The 15,792-nt window shown below is 41.3% G+C and overlaps 1 protein-coding gene across 1 annotated transcript in view; it reads left to right on the top strand.

Annotated features, from left to right (window-relative positions):
* NFKBIZ (NFKB inhibitor zeta) overlaps nt 1–14,808 on the top strand; it is an 85,262-nt gene extending 70,454 nt beyond the window's left edge. The window contains exon 12 of the mRNA XM_063098162.1: nt 12,124–14,808. Within this exon, the coding sequence (XP_062954232.1) occupies nt 12,124–12,285 (162 nt within the window). The 3' untranslated portion in view covers nt 12,286–14,808. The remainder of the gene's footprint in view (nt 1–12,123) is intronic.
* The last annotated feature ends 984 nt before the right edge of the window (nt 14,809–15,792 follow it).

Here is a 15,792-nt window from a genome sequence, read left to right as displayed (position 1 = left end):
TCCCCCAATACTATCATAGAGCAGATGTCTCTTCCATCACTATGAAATGGGCTCTGCAGAAACAGATATCCTCCTCCTTTCTTTATCTCTGCTCGTGACCCTCCTTGTGTCAACTCACTCCAGTGGCTGGTGGACCATCTGCGTGGTGGTTGTGACTCTAGCCGCCTTCATGCCAGCCATAGTTATCATGGTAGCTATGGTGGGCCACCTACATGGAGGAGAAGTTTTTGGCCTGCTCTGTGGTGCTGGCTGTGTGCTTGGTTTTGTAGCATGTCTAATCCCCAGTTCCATGCCCTGGGTCACTGAGTGGGTCCCAAGGCACTGGCACGGTGTGCCTGGTTGTGGGAGGGGGGGCTCTAGTCCCAGGCTTCATACGCTGGGTCCCTGGGTGGGCCATGAGGTGCTGGTGTGGGGTGCCTGATTGTGGGAGGGGAGTCCGGTCACCTTATCCATGCCTTAGGTCCATGGGCAGGCCTGAGGCACTGGTTCTGTGTGCCTGGTGGTGGGAGGGGTATCTGGTCCCCTTCTCCATGCCCCAGGTCCCAGGGAAGGCCCTGAGGCACTGGTGTGGTGTGCCTGTTTGTGGGAGGGGGGTCTGGTCCCCTTCTCCATGCCCCAGGTCCCAGGGAAGGCCCCAAGGTACTGCATGGGGTGCCTGTATGTGGGAGTGGGGTCTAGTCCTTGGCTCCAATCCTTGGGTTCCCAGGTAGGACCCTGGGGTGCTGGCAGTATGAGTGGTTGTGGGCAGGGTCTTGCCTCTGGCTCCATGCCTCATGTCCCCTCGTGGACCCCAAAGCATTTGTGGTGTGCCTGGGCTGGAACTAAGTTTTTGTCCTTTGCTTACTTATAAAATAGGGAATCTTCCTGTGGGAACCAGTACTTGAGCTCTGTGGTTGAGCTAAATTGCTGCTTTGCTGCTGTTTCCCTAGGGAAGGCTTTTTTGTGCAGCTCAGGATTTAATGGTTGCCCTTATAGGTACTTCCAGCTCTCCAGATACTTGGTGCACCTGGGTTGTGTAGAAACTCTGATCTGCGCCTGAGTTTTTTCATTGAACTGCACCCCATGCAATTCTGCATTCCTGACCAGTCTCCTCTGATTGGTCCTGCACTGATTGGGGGGCAGATCAGCTGTCCTTGCTGTGCCCCAGTGTTCTCCCAGTTGGCCCTTCTCCCCCACTGCCCATGCTCCAAACACTTCCCATGGGACCGGGTGGTGCACTGGTCCCTTGTGATGACTCACCGGCCTCTGAGTGGCTCCCTTTTTTAGCTGTTCTGGCTCCTCTCTCCTGCTGGGTCCATGGGAACCCTATTAGTGGTCTTGCCTTCCTGGGGGCCACCAAAGCCCTCTTCTCCCCTGCTGCCTCCAAGTAACTCCATCTGAAGGGCACAGTAGCGGCTTCTGCTGGCTCCTGCTCCACGTGCTCCAGCAGTAAAGCAGCTGCAGCCCAAAATGCTGAGAGCAGTTTTTTCTTTCTTGCATTGTGGTTTCTCCCACCTTCATGAACTCTGTAGGTCTCTCCTCCTCTTCCCCTGAGCTCCAGTGGCCCCAGCTTGGCTGATGTTACATTTTCATAGTTGTAAATTCATTGATTTGTGGGAGACAGTGATGCTGGGGACCGTCTATTCCACCATCTTGACTGGTAGTCTAACCCATGTAAATTTTCAAATGTATTTTTCCTTTTAAAATTCCTGATATTACTTATGCTTTCCTGTTATTTTCTTTAATTCATCCAACCAAAGGTTGGAAAGGTGAGTTAGTTTTTTAATAAAACAATTTTTAGCTTTTGTTTCTTGTCTCTATTACATATTGCTAATTTGCCCACTCATTTTTTATTATTTGACCTTCCTCCCATCAGTAGGTGGGTCCATGTCTCCCGCACTTCAGCGTGGGTGGGCTTGTGACTGTTTCGACCAGTACGGCATGGTGGAAGTGACATGAAGTGACCTCTGAGGCTGGGTCACAAAAGACCATTGAACGCCTTCCTTGTTCACTGGAATGCTCACTCCTGGAGCCCTGGACAATCATGGAGGAAGGTGGCTTACCCTAAGACTGCCATGCTGGAGAGGCCACACGTAGGTACTGGGTGACAGCTGCAGCTGAGCTTCTCCTTCACCTCACCCAGCCAAGTGCCAGCCATGTGAATAAAGAGAGTGGATATGGAAAGCGACTCTCCTGTCCCCACTATTCTAGATATATCCTTCAAGTCACCTCATACCCTTTAAAAAAAATTAAATACCTTATTATTTTGTTTTATATATCTATTTTTTTGGTGGCTGGCTGGTACGGGGATCCGAACCCTTGACCTTGGTGTTACAACACTGCGCTTTAACCAATTGAGCTAACCAGCCAGCCACCTCACATTCTTCGGAGTCAGCATAGCCGAGGCCCCAGACATCACTGAGCAGAGACCAGTCATTTCCTGTGTCCTGTTAAAATTTCTGCCCACCGGAATGGAGGAACATATAGCAGATTTGTTGTTTTATGCCCCTTTGTTTCAGGATGGTTCATTGCACATGTAGATAACCGAAACAATAATGCCTACACATGGGCAGTTGAGTCACTTTTCTGTCTACACCACTTCTCCACTTATCCATGGCCGCTTACCTGCAAAGATCAAGAGATTTGGTTGGATATAGCAGTGTGTACACAGTAACCAGAACTCTCACTTTGACTTGAGCTTGCCTTAGGATTATTGTAAACTAGCTGGTAGGTTTAGCAGGATCAGTCATTTTAAAGAGCGAAATGTCTCCAGGCTCTTCACTTGGAAGAAGATGATCGTCCCCGGTGGTGGGTTCATCCTTCAAAGTTAGATTTCCTCTTTCTGTGGCTAAATGTATCAGATAATAATCTTGGGAGATTTAGTGTCTCCAGCCTAATCCTGTTCTATTTATTTGTTTTTGAAAAGCAAACCGAATAGCACTTCAAGACTTCTTCCCCCTGACATGGACTATTTGTTTTAAAACGTGCTCTGAAGCAGTCTGCATTTTCTTTTGAGGAGATATCAGGAGCAGGAAAGGCAGCCTTATAGGCTGGACAAATAGCATGCCTGTCAGGTTTCAGATTATGCCAAAATTTTAGCCTTGTCTTTTTCCATTGAAGTACTAGAAAGTATTGTAGAACTTTACTGAGAGTGATGAATGGTGTCTATTCGATGAGGACTTTAGTACTTTCATTTTATCCTCATGGCCTTTATAAAACAGAACTTTATTTTTCATACTTTTTCTGGAGGTGTTTACTCTTCGTTATTACCCTAACACCCAGGTACTCGAGTCCTTGAGTAAACTCATCGGCAATATTTATTCTATTTATTTATAGGCAAATAAAACAGGGGACTCAGTACAGCTGTCTCTAAACTTGGATCACATAAAGAGTTCTAAAGTGTTGTAAACTTCTGTAGAGAAAATCCTGGAGGGAGTTAGCTGAAATTTGGTAAGAAAAGAAAACTTGACAGTAAGATGTGTGACAGAGTCCAGTTCTATTTCTGACATGTCTTTTGGGTTTATTTAGTCTTACCATTTTCTTCTTAGACTATGACAAAAGGCTATTACTGCTTTTTTGTCCCCAGACTCGGCTCTCTATCAGTTTTCCTATTTTCCATGTGGCAGTCACATTGGTCTATAAGGGAACAGGCTATGTCTTACTTGTGATTGTATCTCCATTGCTTAGCGCAGTTCTAACGCATAGTGGATACACAGCACGTGTTTGAATAAATGAATGTTAAAGAGTTATATTATTCTCTTTCTCTGAAATCTTCAATGAACCCACATGGCCTAAAGAATCAAGTCTACTTTCCTTGGCATGGCCCCAGCGGGTGGTAGATGCACTCACGCAGCCGAGTAGCACGTGATAATTAGAACAAGAATATGGTGGCATTGAGGCGAGCGGCGTGATGGTTTGTGTGGCCAGAAGGCTTAAACAAAAATGTCCCAGATATACTTGATAAAAATTTATGTAAGTGTATACACGCACACACACATTCACATACACATATATACGTATATGAGAAACGGGGATTTTAGTGATGTTAATTTGTACTATACTTTATATTTTGCATCAGATATCTTTTTTTATTTAAAAATCATTTTTGGGGCCGAGCCCGTGGCGCACTTGGTAGAGTGCTGTGCTGGGAGCGCAGCGACGCTCCCGCCGCCGGTTCGGATCCTATATAGGACTGACCGCTGCACTCACTGGCTGAGTGCCGGTCACGAAAAAACGACAAAAAAAAAAAAAAAATCATTTTTGCTTCTAAATAAGTCAAAGGTAAAGTTAAAAAATTACTTCTTACGGATTCAAAACTCAATCTGTTACATTCAAAGACTTCTCATGGCACTAAAAAATTCTATCTAGATTGGTGTTTAACAAAGAAAACAAAATATTGAACTAGCGTTTACAATTCTGAAGTGACAGGCCCTTTGTTGTAACAACATACCCACTTAGCAAGAGCTGTTCTCCAGAGAAGGAGGCCTGTGTTCTCATCTACCTTATGATGAGAATATGAAGGGAAGGTTTGTGTGTGTGTGTGTGTGTGTGTGTGTGTGTGTGTGTGTGTGTGTGTGTGTGTGTGTGTGTGCATGTCATGGTGAAACATCCAGATTTTAATACATTAGATTACTCACAAATGATTTTTCTGAACGTTTTTCAAGCTCAGGAAGGTACATTTTCAAAGGTAATTTTTTCTCTTCGTATTTGAGAACTGATGTATGCGCATTCAGTGCTTCCGAGGTAATTTACTGTCTGTATTAAATATGAGTACATGTTACTTTATTAGTAGAAGCATTTATCTTTTTTCCTTAAAAAACTAACATTAAATTTTTGATTTCAGGCTGTTATGTTTTCTTGATAAAGCTGCCAGAAGCTCTGCCATATACAACAAAGTGAGAAGGTGGGGTCCTATGTTAGAAAGAAGGCAGCATTCAGTGCAGTCACGTGAATCCAGGTGGGTTCTGGAGCTTGACGGAGCCTGTGCACCAGGGGGCCTTGCTCTCAGGGTCAGCTTTACAGTTGGGTCGGCTTCATGGTAGGAAGTAAGACCTTGACAGTGGGAGGGAAGGATTCTGTGAAAGTTGTGTAGTTTGTTAACAAAACTACTTAACTAAAAATCTTTTCTCAATTGTTTTCCCTGACAGAAAAGCTAAATACTAGAAAACACTAATTTGAGACACTGGCAATGCCAGGGGGTTGGAGGAGGCTTCTCAGTGTCCTGTCTTCCATTCTTTACACCCACTCACATACTACTGTCTACATAAGAGTTGGAGGAATTTTTCTAAAAATGCCTCAGTCACAGCATGCCACCTCCCTATTCAAAATGATCCATAGCCAAGGACTTTGCATAACATTCATGAATAAAACTGCGAAGTCCTTTTGGATTCTGGCTAACTGCCAAACTCATCTCATCCCATTCTCCCCTTTGAGCTCTCAGCTTCATGTGTACTGGAAGTTTCCTGTACTGGCTTTTTCTGGAACACTCTATTCCCAGTCTTGGTTAAGGCCTTTGCACTTGCTTCTCTCCCTGTCTTGAACACTGTTCCCCCAGATATTCACATGGCTCGTCTTCTTGCTTACTTAGGTCTTTGCTCAAATGTCACTTTTTCAGAGGCCTTTTTCTGACCACCCTGTCCTTCTCTCCCCTTTAACACTCACTCCTGTCTAACAGTCCACTAGGTGTGTGTCTCTTTACTGTCTACCCCACTAGAAAGTGAGTTCCTTGAAAGCAGGGACTTTGCCTGTTGTGAACTTTGTCTTGGAACTCCATTCCAAGCCTCCATTCAATACTTGGAATGGAGTCTAGCATGTCTGTTGCACACTGAGTATTTGTGGAATGAATGAATGGATAAGTGAAAGCAATAAAAAAAATAATAGTTATGGTGAGGAAAGTCAGGCAAATGGGTTTATAAGTGCTTCTTGAAAATATTTCCCTCATACAGAGGTTTTCATTATATCAACAATTAATTTATCTGAATTGAACTTTGTGGGAAAAAAAAGGAGGAGAGAAGGGAAGAAGTGGGGGGGCGGTGGGTAGAGAGACACAGGTGGGAAGATAGAGATGGGGCAAGGGTTAGGATGAGTAGTGGTGTGGTTATTCATCCATTCCAGAAGGGAAAAGATTTAATCAAGCCTGAAATAGTCAATGTCTTTGGTGAAAATCCATTGGAAGATAGTCTGATTTTAAGGGTCCCTGACCAACAATAAAGATGTGAAATAGATTTTCAAGGGTCTTGGTAAGTGGGTGGTGAAGTATTTGTTGACGTCAGTGTACGAATTGAAAAATCAATCAAAAGACCTAGAGAAAATTTAGAGGAACTGATAAGATCACCAGCAGAACACATTGAACTCCATGGGGGGTCTTATGGAGTTTTCAAGGGTAATTTGAATTACATGAGATTTTTACTTTATGGGATGACCTACCCGATCCAGGAGTAAGATGTGACTCCATTGTAAAGAGGGAAGAAAGACTAGGATTTGATCTAGGTATGCACTAAAATTGGTAGGAATGATGGAGAAAAATGTCCATTTCTATCTGGTTTGTTGTCACTTTTATATCACAGAGAATAAAGAGGTTGGGTATGAGCTGTCAATGTCCTTGCTTGTCATATATAGTAGTTGGTGATTCATTAGTATTTTCCAGCACTATGTTAACTAAGTTTCTTGTGTTGATGCATGTCAGTGCCATTGGAAGCTATCACATGGTTGCATGCGATCTGCAGCCTTGGGTCTGGCCTCTGAGAAGGTATTAAAACTTCTGACTCACTTATCTGTGAATTCTTTACATAACCTTAGCTTGGCGGGACTGAAGTGGCATGTTTATAACTGTGAGCGAACGGAAGGCGTATGGAGGTTGAAAGGATGCAAGATTACACATAAGATTTGGTGTGCTCTGGGACACACAGGAATGTTTTCTAAAAATTAGCTAAAAGTTGGGGTAAAAGTGAATTTGTTTCTGCATTTGTTTCAGTGTTGTGAAAGTATAACTCCCTTTGTGTTATGTGGATTTCTTTTGAAATGTTAGGGTGGGGCCGATGAAATCTAATAGACCTTGATTGGTTCACACTGAGAAATCACAGAGGCTTTCTTTTCGAGAGGAGGGCGGGAAACAGACAAGCAGCCACGGCACCACCTATATGGCATAGGAAGCTAGCTGCATTTGCGGCATGCCCTCGAATTCTGAAATGTGTTATTGACCTGTGTCCACTCTTCACTGTAAGATTTCTTAGCTCTTTTTTTTTCTTTGAATTCCAAAGTGAAAGAATATTAGCCTTTCGTTAGCTTACAAAATTTTATAGAGCCCACACAATAAAATAGTAGTACAGGTTAGGCTGTGAGGATAGTCACTGTGGAACAATTGTGATCGAATCTCTAATTTCCTCCATCATCTAGGTCAGTAAGGAAAATAGTCTCCCCACTTTGTTTCCCCTTTGTTCCAAACTCAGTTTTCAGTGATTGTGGAAAGTTGCAGTTTTTGTCATTACAACACAAAGATTAGCCAGTCCGACAATCATCAGCTAAATGAAAATGAATGAAAAAAAAATTCATGTCAAGAAATGTACAATGCAGCTTAATGATGAAAAGACCCAGCGAGTGTTTAAACCACTGCCACTGAAATTTTATGGTCTCTAAGGATGACTCACTGCCTAGCTGTGTCATGAGTTTCATTTTGAAATGATGTATACTGTGTGGTTTCATTTGAGGCTTCATGTTGATGCAAAAAGGAAATGAGCCCATATTGGGAAGTTAGGCTGAAATACATATATTAACGATAAAAAAAAAAAAATGCCAAGCCGTTGTTCAGCCGTCCTCCCTATCTCTGTTCTGGCATTACCAGGCTGTGCTACAGTCACGTAACACCTGTGGGTCTCCTCCACTATCCGAGAACTCACAGAAGGCGAAAAACATCCTCAAGCAAGTAGAAGGTGCTCAGTGAATGGCTGGTGAGTGCACCAGTGAACAGCAGCTCTAAGAGGATGAAATGCTCAGCTCAAACCTTTCTGGGTAATTGTTGATGAGAAGAATCTGTATTTGTCTTCACTGCATTCACACACTTAACAAGAACAGTCTTGATTATAGAAGCTGTTTTACAGTGTTGTATTCACGATAATAGTCACATTCCCAAACTTGGATATTCTCTTGAAACCAGTGGGGGAAGAGCTGTGGTGAGTGTAGGAAGTGTAGAGGGGATGAAGCAGATGTGGTGGAAAATGGGTAAGGTTAATCATTTTTTAAGTTGATTTCACTCCATATTTTTTGAGTATGTACAATGTTCCAGATTCTATTTCAAGGATACTAGACTTTGTATCTGATTTTAAGGAATTTTTATCTCGTGGTGAGGAGGGGGCAGAAAGGAGAGTTCTTAAATAACCAAAGAAATTAGAGAATTAATAATTAAAAAAAAAAAAACTGTATGTAACAAAATATACAGCTGAATTGTGAGGTGGTACAGCTTAGTCTTTAGATCCACAAGCTTTTAAGTCAGACTAGGACTGATACTGATTCTACCACTGCTGGCTCTGAGACCTGGGAGAAGTTACTTGATCTAATCCTTATTTACTTATTTGCAAAATGTGAATAATAATAATAACAATATTTACACTCTAAAGTTATTATGAGGATTAAATAATATCATTCATATATATCATATGTCCAACATGGAGTACCAGATTAATGAATGTGAACTCTTAGTGATTAAAGATGAGAATGGAAAGGCCTAGGAAAACAGCTTCAGTAACTCAATTTATTTTTAAATTTCTGTTGTTAATTCACATAAAATATATTTTGCTAAAAGGTGGCATTTGTTACTTGTAGACTAATTAAAATCACCACATAATTAATAGACTTTGATAATAACCATTGAGATCAATATTTGCTTTGGCAAACTTTATTAAAGTAAATACCTTGACCCTGCAGCTCAAAAAAACACAGATGAGAGTCCAGAGAATTCATTTCTCATAACCAAAAAAACTATCTTCCTTGTCCAAATTATAACCATGCAGTCCAAGGGAGTTATGTGCACTTTTAGAGAATAACAGTTTTGATTCTGGAAAAATTGGAGTAAATGTTATAGAGAGTAACTAAACAAATTGTTGAAGTTTGGTAATTTTTTCAAAACTGAATCTCTATTTTCTGACCTACATAAACATTTTTCTCCCTTTTAGAATGTAAACTCCAACCTTTTCAGGGGAGATCCTCTTCTTCTCTTCTGTTAGCTATTTGTCTTATGTTTGATCAAGGATGAGGCCATGGGAACTCTCTCAGTGTCTCCTGAAGGGTCATCCTCTTGTCCCTTGTCTACCTCAGAAGAAAGTAACCTGTTCTTTTCCTTGCCATGAACACTGCTCTTAATTCTGTTACCGCTCATCTCTTCTCAGTTTTGCTCCATCCTTTAAGACTTATCTTTCTTCCATCTTCAGTCTCTCCTCCTGTGCCCACAAATATTGTCAGGGCCTTCCCTATCCTAAAATAACCCTCCTCTGGCCCTGCTGCTGAAGCAGGCTCTACCTTATCTCTGTTCTGTTCGCCACCACACTTCGAAGAGTACAAATTCTGCTTTCACTTCCTGCTTACACATTCACTTCTTAACCCCTTGTATTATGGCTTCTACCTTTATCCCTCTGTGAATTCACCTTCTAGAAAGTCACCAGGAATTTCATATCCAACAAATCCAATGGGCTTTTCTTAGTCCTTACTCTCCTTACCTCTCTATAGAAATTTTACTTCCTGGAACTTTCTCCTCCCGTGGACTCTGTGATCCCTTAGCCTGCTGGTTCTTTTATCTTTATAAAAACTTCTCTTTTGTCCCCTTTACTAGGTGCCTTTTTCTTCCTCCTGCTCCATAGTGAAGATATTCTCTCTTCCACATTCTTTGCCTCAGGTAACTTCTCATCTACTCACATTGTTTTACACATGAATACCTTCAACCTCTTTCTTGTTCATCTCAAAATCTCTCTCCTGATGATTCCTAAATCCAGTAACTTCCAGCTGCTGTTAGGACTTTCTTATTTAGATAATCAGCCAGGATTTCAACTCAGCATAGCTAAAATGATGCTCGTTAACTTACATTCATTAAACTCCAAATTCCATCTGATTGTTTCCATTTTGTTTTCATTAATGATGCCAATATTTATGACCCATCTTTCAAAACTCACAAGTAATTTTTTAAAATTTCTTTTTTATTTTATTAATATTATATTTTACATTCTAGGATGTTGTTGCAGAGCAGTTGGGAAGGAGGAGAAGAGGCGAAAGGGGAAGGAAACGTGATGGAAGAAGGAGGAAGGAGGAGGGGTGGGATTGAAGGTTCTGGCACCCTCCTCATTCCCACAGGGGAGACCAGGGGGCTTCCAGCAGTGGCTTAGTCATTGCCGGGCTGGGTGCAGATGTCAGGGGTGTGTGGTAAAAGCCCTCGTCCTTCACCACCCCAACTCAGGAACCTGGGGCCCTTCTTGCTGCAGCTTGGTGGTCCTCACTGGGCTGGTTGCATTTGTTGGGGGAGCATGGCCAAGGCCCAAGGCCCCCACTGCGTCAGTTCAGGACAGCCTGGAGTGCTTCCTGCAATGGTGGTCATTGCTGGGGTGGTTGCACATGTTGGGGGTATGTGGCCAAGGCCTTCGTCCCCCACTTTGGGACTGGTCGTGGATGTCGGGGGGCATTGATGAGGCCCCAGCCCTCCCCCCTTTCTGGTTTGGTAGTCCAAGGGACTTCGGTCTTTCTAGGTGTTATAGGTGTTCTTTGGTGAAATGAGACCTTTACTAGTTAACATCAAACTTTGCCTCTGGTTGTGAGTACTTTGTTTTTTTTTTTTCAGTTCTGTGTTGGATTATTTGCTGTTCCCATCACTTAAACTCTGTGCTGGAACTAATTTGCCATCCTTTGCTTACTTCTAAAATGGAGGAACTTCCTGTGGGAACCAGCACTTGAGCTGTGTGGTTGAGCTAAATTGCTGATTTGCTGCTGATTCTCTAGGGAAGGCTTTTTGTGCAGCTCGGGTTTTAATGGTTGACTTTATAGGTACTTCCAGGTCTAGTGAAATCTGGTGCACCTGGGTTGTGTAGAAACTCTGGTCTGGGCCTGAGTCTTTTCATCAAACTGTCCCCCATGCAATTCTATATTCCTGAACAGTCTCCTCTGAGTGGTCCTTTGCTGACTGGGGTGCAGATCAGCTGTCCTTGCTGTGACCCAGTGTTTGCCTGGTGGGCCCGTCTCCCCCACTGCCCATGCTGCAAACCTTCCATTGGACGGGCTGTGCGCTGGTCCCATGTGATAACTCACCAGCTTTGAGTCGCTCCTTTTTTTTAGATTTTGTGGCTCCTCACTACTATGTGGGTTCATGGGAACACTATTAGTTGTCTTGCTGGCCTGGGGGCCACCAAGGCCCTCTTCTCGCCTGCTGCCTCCAAGCAACTTCATCCGAAAGGCACAGCAGTGGCTTTTGCCAGCTCCTGCTCCATGCACTCAGCAGCTCCAGCCTGGAAGCAGCTGGGATTTGAAACAGAGCAGTTTTTTCTTTCTCTCATCATGGCTTCTCCTGCCTTCATGAACTCCATAGGTCTCTCCTCATCTTCTGCTGAGCTCTAGCAGCTCCATCTTGGCTGTCGTTGCTTTTTTATAGTTGTAAGCTTGTTGATTTATGGGAGAGAGTGACGCTGGGGACCATCTATTTGGCCATCTTGATCAGAAGTCCATAAGTAATTTTTTAATTCTTCCTTACTTCTCATGCTCTATGCCTTGTACATTGTTGAGTAAGGAAGATTCTTTAGGCTTTGAGGTACACCGGGTGGGAAGAGCATCTATTTTGGAGTCAGATAAACCTGGGTTCTTATCATGATTTTTCTTCATACTATTCTTTTGGCCTTGATCAAGTCACTTAAGCTTGTTGTGTCTTGTTATTCTTATGTATAAAGTAGGGAAAACAACATCCCCTACATGACCAGTTGAGAGGACTGTATGAGAGCTGCACATTTTATATGTAGTCCTCAGTAAATAGTAATCCCATTCTTTTCCCTAACCCTGGTTATGTCTCTCATACCCACCTTTCTTTTCAATAACGTGGAATAATATGTATCAAGGGACTTCATGCCGTTGCTGACATATAGGTGCTCATCCATTTTGTCTTTTTCTATTTCCTTCCTTCAGTTGTTGCCTCCTCAGTTCAAGCCTGTGTTGCTTCCTGTCTGGACAATTGTCACAATTCCCTGCATGGCTCTGGATCCTGCTCTGGACATTGGATTCACCCTGAACACTGCTGGCTGGTTTGACTTCCTCAGGCATGCCCTGACTAGGACACTCTTCTGCTGAGAAACCTTCGCTGCTTCATCATTTCCAAGAAAATGAAGTAGGAAAACATATGGTCCAAGTTATCTTTAGAGATGCATGTGTCATTTTCTATACAAGTGACCTGCGTCTGGGCCAAGTGGTACCACTCAGCATGTCCTTATTTTTCTGTTCCGTTACCTTTCCTCTTGGGTCTAGAGTGATGTCTAAGTGGTCCCCACCTTCAAAATCCATTTCTACCATGATGCTTTCTTTGATTATCCAACACTTGGAACTTGTCTCCTTTGACTCCACAAAGCCTTTGCACCTCTCATCCTCACCTCATTTCCCATTTCAGTGGTTATTTATTTGCTTGTTGACATTTACCCACTCCCTCCTCGTGAGACCGTAAGCTTTCTGACAATATGTCTAATTAATATATCTATTTCTTAAAGTAGCTAGTCTAATAGGACCTCAATACAATTTGGCTCAGTTAAAATAATAAAACTTTGATATACAGACCCATTCTTGAAAGTAAAAGTCTTGTAGGCAACAGACCACTGGTTATGAGAGGAGAAAGAGAGAAATAATGATAATGATGATGATAATGATAATAATAATAAAAAGAAGGGTAGTTCATTTGGGGTATGAGGTAATTATTGGGATTGGGTAAGAAAAGTAGGAAATGCAAAGAAGTATGTGTTCCAAGAAAAGTATCAATGACTAGGATTATGCTGAAATAGTGAGGGGGTTTTGAAAGCAGTCTCCATCTAATCCCATTCTATTTCTTGGCATAGTGTTATGATTAATCTTCTAAGACAGAAGACATGCTGGCAAACTGCCCTGTATTTGAAAATAAAGGAAACGCCCTGGAAAGAATGAGATGCGGTAAAGAGAGGAAATGACAGTGTACTGAAAAGACTAGCTGTAAGTCATCACAGGAGCACCCCAAATCTTGGCATATGTCAGGCAGGCTGATGGGATCCTGGTGTTCCTCTTGCTACTATGTAAAGGTAATAGTCACTTTGACAGAAGCAGAGATAAAGCAGCCTAACTACATGGAGGAGTAACTTCTCAGGTAACTTCTAACCTTAAAGGTTTTGGGACTGTAAGTGCTGAATACATAATGGTGCTCAATAAAAGCTTGTTAATTGACGGTCCACAGATTTGTGACAGAACTTCTCAGAGTCAGATTCTTCCAGGGTGGGATCTAAGAGTAAGGCAAGCAACTCAGAAAATGCCTAGGTTTGCCAGGTCACTCAGTGTCATTGAGACAGGTAGGCTTGACTTGGTTAGGAATTAATAATAGTCACATCTTACTCTTCCAGAAGCCATTTATATTACAACCTTAAATCATACATGAGAACTTGGTTACAATCCAAGAAGGTCTTTGAGCAGCCAAGTTAAATATGAATTTAAAAAGTTTTAAAATCTAGCCATTATGAATATGGAGGTTTCTCAAAAAATTAAAAATAGAACTACCATATGACCCAACAATCCCACTACTGGGTATATATCCAAAGGAAATGAAATCAGTATGTTGAAGAGATATCTTCACTGCCATGTTTATTGCAACACTATTCACAATAGCTAAGATATGGACTCAACCTGTATACATCAGTGGATGAATGAATAAAGAAAATGTGGCATATATACACAATGGAATACTATTCAGACATAAAAAAGAATGAAATCCTGTCATTTGCAAGAACATGGATGAACCTAGAGGACATTATGTTAAGTGAAATAAACCAGACACAGAAGGACAAATACCACATGATCTCACCCATATGTGAAATCTAAAAAGTCGAACTAGTAGAAATAGAGTAGAGTAGTGGTTTGCAGATTCTGGGAGAGAAGGGGGGAGAGGGAGGTGGAGAGAGATTGGTCAATGAGTAAACTTGCAGTTAGATAGAAGGAATAAGTTCTAGTGTTCTATTGCACAGTAGGGTGACTATAGTTAACAGCAATACATTGTATATTTCAAAATAGCTAGAAGAGAGAGTTTTGAATGTTCTTACCACAAAGAAATGACAATCGTTTGTGGTGATGGATATGCTAATTACCCTGATTTGACCGTTATACATGTATTGAACCATCATACTATATCCCATAAATATGTACAATTATGCATCAATTAAAAACAAAATAAAACTTTAAAAAAGTTCTTTAAGATGAAAATACCAGTTTAAAACCCTGATTAGGTTTCTTCTGGTTAAGACAACAGACATCTATGTGGTTGAAAAATTTCCATTTTGTTATGAATTTGTCTGAAAAAATAATATACCAAACACATTTTAAAGCATAATATAGTGTGTTGACTGCTCCACTGAATACATTCTGAAAATCAAGAGGCACTCCCTGAGACAGTGATTTTGGTGAATTTTATATAAATTGGTTGGCATTCAGGGTTTGTGATTGTTACCCCTCCTATAGCTTTGTGTGTCTTGATTTGAACGCATGCTGGTGACTCAGGGAAAACTTATTTACCTGTCATTTTACCATCAAGTACATCATTATAATTACAGCAAGTAAAGACCGAGGAAATGGCCAAGTTATTAACATTGATGTTTTAATTCAAATGTAACATAAAAAATCTGGTTATCTTTATTCTCTCAAACAGTTGTTTATGCTTTTTGAACTATAAAGATTAATTATTTGAAATGATGCTTTTTAAGTTTTCCTTCCTTGTTTTCACTCTAGTTTCTACTAGTATATAAGCTTCACTTCTAAGGGGGTTCTGAAATTGCCTTTGAGGGCAATTTCAAGACATTTTTACTTGGCCTTTTTGATAGTGCTTTTCATTGAATTCTAGTGTTTTTTCTTAAAATTTATATTATTAGTTTTTAAGTAATTCTGCTAGCATCATGGCCCCATATAATTATTATTCCAGGATTTCTTGAACAAAAGTCACAAAACTTTATTAAATCTCCAAAATACTAAAGAAAACACTTTCAATCAGCATGTGAGAAGAGCCTGTGATTGCCTCCTGTTGATCTGCTGCTTGTTTGGCAGGATCTTGCAATTGCAATCATGGTTTCCACTACCAGGTTCATGTGGGAAAACTTAGGAACTGCTCTGTAACTGTCACATCTGTAGACAATTTCAGATTTTTCTGAATTTCCCTCATTATCTTCTGTCTTTTCACTGGTTTCAAGTTTACTCATCAAACTTCCTGTTTTTAACCACTGATCCATGTTCCCAATTGAAAGTATAATTTGAAACTATTCATTTGAAAAAGTTAAATCTAGTGTAACTTTACAATGCTAAACCCCTCAGAATTTGGGGTTATTTTGTGTTATGGGAGAATTCACTGTGTTTAGGGAAAGAATTGAGCATAGATATATATGAGCATACTTCAAAAAGTTCATGGAAAGATTTGTATTGTCTTTTAATTCTATTTTTCCATGGACTTTTTTGAAGTACCCTCGTATTTGTAAAAAAAGTATTTGATCTCATAATTGCAGTGGTAATTTAACTGATCTATGGGAATTGTGTGTGTGTATGTGTGTGTCTGTGTGAATGTGTGTATGCAAAAGGAAAAAACCCACT

This window comes from Cynocephalus volans, chromosome 1 (assembly GCF_027409185.1).
Source record: "Cynocephalus volans isolate mCynVol1 chromosome 1, mCynVol1.pri, whole genome shotgun sequence".
Classification (NCBI taxonomy): Eukaryota; Metazoa; Chordata; class Mammalia; order Dermoptera; family Cynocephalidae; genus Cynocephalus; species Cynocephalus volans.
Note: the sequence above shows the minus strand (reverse complement) of the source record. Positions and strands in the feature narration are given on the sequence as shown.